The sequence below is a fragment of the Sipha flava genome, unplaced genomic scaffold (genome assembly GCF_003268045.1).
Source record: "Sipha flava isolate LNK unplaced genomic scaffold, YSA_version1 73_pilon_pilon, whole genome shotgun sequence".
NCBI lineage: Eukaryota > Metazoa > Arthropoda > Insecta > Hemiptera > Aphididae > Sipha > Sipha flava.
The window spans coordinates 4467883-4473570 of NW_020273613.1; the positions used below are offsets into that span (position 1 = coordinate 4467883).

The following is a 5688-nucleotide window of genomic DNA, read 5'->3' on the forward strand; positions in this document are numbered from 1 at the left end:
GAGTGACACGTACAGATAGGAAATTGAATCTTGGATTTTTCCTTAAAATAGACTACGATTTATTATTAATATCTGTTTGAGATTGAAGGATTATTTATGTATAAATACACAGTAGAACCTTGATTATACTGGGTAAAGGTTGGGAAGCGTAACACGGATAAATGAAATACACCGTTAATCGAGACATGTTACCAAACGAATTATGAAAAAATGTATAATGTTATATGCATATTAAGTGTGTACAATGTTATTTTCTTAATGACTATTTTCGATAAGGCTATAGAAAATGTTAAAAACACACTAAATAGTATAGAACAAATTCGACAGAATTTAAAATTTCCTTCATGTATTAGTTATAACGTGATTGGATAAATATAATTATTGAAGAACTTCTAATAAGTCTCTATTAATCTTAAATAATTCTTAGCTATCATGTTACATAAATGTCCATATTTTTATCATCAAAAAGGTCGTTTACGTTTTTCAATAATGTATGTACGGATAATATATAATAATTATGTATTTATTATAAAAACACGTTTATACGACCTAATAAAACTCTTTAGACGAAACATTTTTAATGACGATAATTTTAGAAGAATGAGCACGGTGTTAATCGCGAACATAGATAATTGAGACAAGAACAATCGAAATTCCACTATATATATATATACTAGCTGTCCCGACACGGCGTTGCCCGCGTATTAGTTGGTTTTTTAGCATTTTCGTAGGCCATGTATTAGTGTTATTATGTATGAGAAAATTTAAAAGTAATAGGTAAAGTATCTAAAAATTGAAATTAAGTACAAACCAAAATATATATTTTCTGAATTTACATTTTATTCATCTTATATTAAATTATTGTTTGTAATCAGTGACCTACTTACAAAAAATACTATATACATTAAAAACATACAAAAATAAATTAAATTATTAAAACTAAAAATTATCTAAGTACTACTTTGTGTACAACATTCCTGGTTAACCTGTCTTTCGCTAACACGAAGAGATTTGATGGTTTTCCTACACGTGAGCAGGCAACATATAGCTGTCCATGTGAGAAACATGTGTTTTCCAAATCCAAACCGCAAATAGACATTGTTTGGCCTTGAGATTTATTTATAGTCATCGCAAAAGCTAAACAAATCGGAAATTGGAGCCTTTTAAACGGTATTGAAGATTCCGACGCTATCAGTGGAATACGTGGCAACAGGACGATATCTCCTTTAAATTTTCCCGACAAAATTGTTGCTTCAAGAATATTTTCGGTCATTTTTTTTATGACTAAACGTGTACCGTTACATAATTGAGGTGGGTTTAAATTACGTAGAAGAATAATTGGTGAACCAATTTTCAATTGAAGGTTGTGTGGTGGCATTCCTGGCAAATCCAGAGAATTCAAAAATTCAGTTGGAAAGTTTACGATTTCGTTTTCATCAATAACTGTGTCGATTGATTTAAAAGACATCAAATCACCGGGCAAAATCTGTTGTATATGGAAGTTAATTTCGTTCACATCAACATTTCTTGCTGCCAAAATAGCACGATTACAGAGCCAGTTGTGATCTAAATAATAATTCAATATATCCGGAAAGACACTCTCAATTAGTTCATTTCTCGTTTCAACAACAGTGCAGAAAATATCTGGTAATTTTATGTATTGTGTATTTTGATGCAACTCAATTTCACCATTTCCAATATCCAGCAATTGTTTGGAAAATACTTGTGCTGTTGGATCATTTTGCAATTGTACTCGCATATTCATAGTCAGTCGAAGTGTCTCAACACTTGTCTATAAAAACGGTTGTTTTAAGCATGCGTTGATCTCATCGGAAAAAGTAGAGTGAGGAATAACTGGTAAAGTCTGCCGGAAATCACCGGACAGTAGTAAAACAGTACCACCGAAAAGTTTATGGTTGCCTTTCAAATCTTGCATAGTTCTATGAAATGCTTCAAGTGAATGTTTATAAGTCATAGTACACTCATCCCAAATTATTATTGCACTTTTTTGCAACACTGTAGCCATTCCGCTTTTTTTTTTAATGTTACACATTGCGTTTGGTTTGTTATGAATGTCTAATGGCAACTTCAATGCTGAATGTGCTGTTCGACCACCATCTAACAAAGTTGCAGCAATGCCTGACGATGCAATTGCCAAAGCAATTTTCTGTTGGGAACGTGTCTTTGCAAGAATTAATGATATTAAGAATGTCTTACCTGTTCCACCTGGTGCGTCTAAGAAAAAAAACCCACCTTGGTCAGCATCAACGGTCAGCATTATCCGATTCTAAATATTTTTTTGTTCGGCTGTCAGTAATGGCTCATTATTCACAATAATTATAGCTAAGTCAACGTCATTGTACTGTTTTTCTCGTTGCAAATCAGTGTTAACTAAGTCGGCAGCCGGGCGATCAGGTGATGACATTCCATAATGACTAAGTGGCAAATTTGAAATTAAAATACATAAATCTTCGATCAACACTAATGCTTCATTATACATCTCTGGTGTGAAATCTAAATTTGGACATTGATTTGTTCGTCTAATTCGATGCAGTATATCTTCAGTCATATAATTTTTATATTTTTTCCACAAAGTCGATGATTGTGTTGGAAAACATGTTGTCAAAATTATTGCAAATAGTTGACGAATATTATTCGGTGTAGATGTCAATGCTACATCAGCAAGTGTCAAGTCCCAATGATTATCTGCTTCCAGTAGTTGCAACTCGCAACATGCATCTTGATATGTATTGAACATTCGATCGTTCACTGTTCCCAAATATTCGAAATATGTTGGTCCGGGAATATTCACCAGCAATAAACGCAAAAAGAAGCATTCACGTTGTTTAGGATGTACAGTGTAAAGTCGTCCCAATGTTTTAGCTTTAAATATGCCTGGGATCGATGGATGTGGTTTTCCTTGCTTACGGGGCTCCCACTTTTTCCCTATTTTATTCCATGTAAAATAGCGTGGAACATCGATATATAATAATGTTTTTGCAAATTGGCCGAATACATCAGATTTTTGACATAATGTAAAGAATTCAGTTAGTGTCGTTTTCGGTGTCTCAAATGCTCTTTGGAGAATATTTTCTTCGGTAAAATATACTCGTTGACCGTTTTCAAGATGTACTGCAAGATGCTGGACAGAAGGTTCTCTTTCGTGTATTGGAAAACTGAAAATACGCCAGATAGCTTCGCTGCTGCTTATATATCTACCCATCTGGTATCTTGCTATTTCGTCATTTTTGTTTATATTTTGTATTTCAAATACGGCCAAATCACTTCCTTTATTAACATATTTACAAATGTACTTAATGGATTTGACGGAACTGCAAAACTCGACATTAATATGAGCCTTATACGCTTTTGACAGCAATGGTGAGTACGGAACTACCCACCGATTATCAATTTCAACTTCATTTATAGAATTCGACTTTCGAATTGTAAATGTGTGACCACCATGCTCAGAGTCTCTGCGGCGATACAATGGATAACCATCGATATCCGTAATAGTATCATTGGTAAAGGGTTTCGGGAAACGTTTCTTACACCTTCCTTCTTCTATGCATGGTGATGCCATGTCAAAAGCACCACACGGTCCGTGGATCATGTGACTGGTAACAATATCGAACAATTCTGAGTCAGTTAGTGGATCCGGAATTTCGGCAGAAATTATTTGGTCAATTTCTTCTGGACGGATTTTATCTTCAAGCCAAACCAAAATATGAAAATGAGGCGAACCTCGCTTTTGCCACTCAATAGAATACAGCCAGCAACGTGTGTTACCAAAAACTGAATATTTTACGATTAAATTAATTAAAGATTTTAACTTTTGTTTAAACACACGTGTAACGATATCGTGACGATGTTGTTACGTGGTACCCAATAAAAACAGGTACCTATCGTAATGATGTTGTTAGATCAGGGTAAATTGATTCAATAATTAATTTAAACACTTGTAAACACTTTAATAAATACAGATACAAATACAGATACAGACACAGATATAAATATAAATTATAAATTCGTGCACTAACAATATCGAAGACGAAACTCAGAAGGACTTGGTCTGATAGCTGGACACGTCTGCCGTTGGTGGTGAAACGGAGCCTTTATATACTCTGTTTGATTCTGTTTTAATTGTGTTGTTTTCGACACGTGGCTGTCCTTGGTCTTGATCTTCATATCCAAATGATGTTTCATCACGTGGTTGCCCTTGGCCTTGATTGTCTTATTCGAATGATGATGTTGTTTGCGGTTGTTTGTAATTCGCGCGTGGCACTCATTAAAGTTTATGTGTGCAATAGGTACGTTTTTCCTTATATGACTTAGGAATGTGCGTATTATTATTTCTTAGTAATATATGCATATTACAATGTATTGATTGTTGGCCTGGTAATAACAAACTTTTTATTTCTTCCCAATTTGAATTACACGTAAATATAACAAACAAATCAGGTCGACCGTAATGACGTACATAAGTCATCGCATCTTGTATGTATTCCTGCATGCTCCGTGGACTGCCGATGTAGCTTGAAGGTAAAATACATGCAGTTAGCTGCAAACTTGGCGTTTAAATTTTCATCGATGTTTCCGGTGATAGAAATACACCGAAATACACCATGCAATTATACACATTTATTAAAAAGTTAATTAAAATATTTAAAATATTAAAAAATTTGAAAAAAAACTATCCTATATTTTAAGTTGGACCAAATTACACACGGTGTAAAAAATTTCATCAAAATCGGTCCAGTAGTTTCGGAGATTATCGCGAACATACATCGTGACACGAAATATATAATATAATATATAAAATATAATAATAAAAATTAATTGTCACAGTAACGATTATTTTGTGTAGGTTTGTCTAAATTTCATTATGTATACATAACAATAAAAATAAAATAATAAGGGATTTCGAATTGGACCGCTACGACAAATGCACTAGAACGGAAACAAGGGAAGTCGAGTCGAACAATCTGACACACTATACAATTCAGGAATTCTCCGATATTGCCCCATGGAATACTCCAACTAATGCACTACTGGTTGCCACACAAACCGCTCGACGAGGTTCCCGAAGGGGATGTATTTTGCCTGCAAAGATTATGCCAGACCGTGGTAGGTCTTAATACAATGCAGAAAATAGACTGCACTATCCAGTTGTCCATAAGATATTTTATATATAGTCGAGAATATACCCGATATCGGTATGTAGGCGGAAAAACTGCATCGATCTTTTTACCGAAAATTCGCATATGGTATAACAATAAAAATGATAAAAATATTAAATGATATAATGATAATTATCATGACGTAAAGAATAAAAATAACCTGTAAAAGTTTATTTGCTGATAATGTACAATATATTTGGAATAATAATTATTTAATATGGTCAAGACAATATCATTACTTTTATTACTTAGAACAAAATATATTTGGTGATTACGATCAAAACGTTTATGACTGACGAATAATCAGCGAGCACATGAATCATGTAGGAGTAACATAATTACGAACATCAGAACATTTCTAGTTTACGGGGCACCCTAAAATTTGGCAATTTTTTGGGGGGACTTGGTAATATTTTGGGTGTAAAAAATGATGATGAAATTTGAATTTGGTGCAAGAACATAGTTTTGAAGTTATAGTTAATTAAAATTTATAACTTTTAAAAGTTTT

The 5688-nt window shown here is 33.5% G+C and overlaps 2 protein-coding genes across 2 annotated transcripts; both read right to left on the minus strand.

Annotated features, from left to right (window-relative positions):
- Positions 1-878: 878 nt before the first annotated feature.
- On the minus strand, positions 879-1780 carry LOC112692382 (ATP-dependent DNA helicase pif1-like). The gene has a single exon (XM_025567038.1). It carries the CDS (start codon positions 1763-1765, stop codon positions 947-949), a length of 819 nt encoding a protein of 272 aa, XP_025422823.1. The 5' UTR covers positions 1766-1780; the 3' UTR covers positions 879-946.
- Positions 1781-2275: 495 nt separating this feature from the next.
- LOC112692381 lies at positions 2276-4415 on the minus strand. Its single transcript, XM_025567037.1, has 2 exons — positions 4381-4415; positions 2276-3870 (listed from the first exon to the last, which is right to left on the minus strand). The coding sequence occupies exon 2, from the start codon at positions 3611-3613 to the stop codon at positions 2288-2290; it is 1326 nt and encodes a 441-aa protein (XP_025422822.1). The 5' UTR covers positions 3614-3870; positions 4381-4415; the 3' UTR covers positions 2276-2287.
- Between the last annotated feature and the right edge of the window lie 1273 nt (positions 4416-5688).

What these genes read in the sequence shown, in the direction of transcription:
- LOC112692382 (XM_025567038.1), bottom strand. Translation starts at nt 1,765, where the DNA reads ATGAATATGCGAGTACAATTGCAAAATGATCCAACAGCACAAGTATTT.
- LOC112692381 (XM_025567037.1), bottom strand. Translation starts at nt 3,613, where the DNA reads ATGATCCACGGACCGTGTGGTGCTTTTGACATGGCATCACCATGCATA.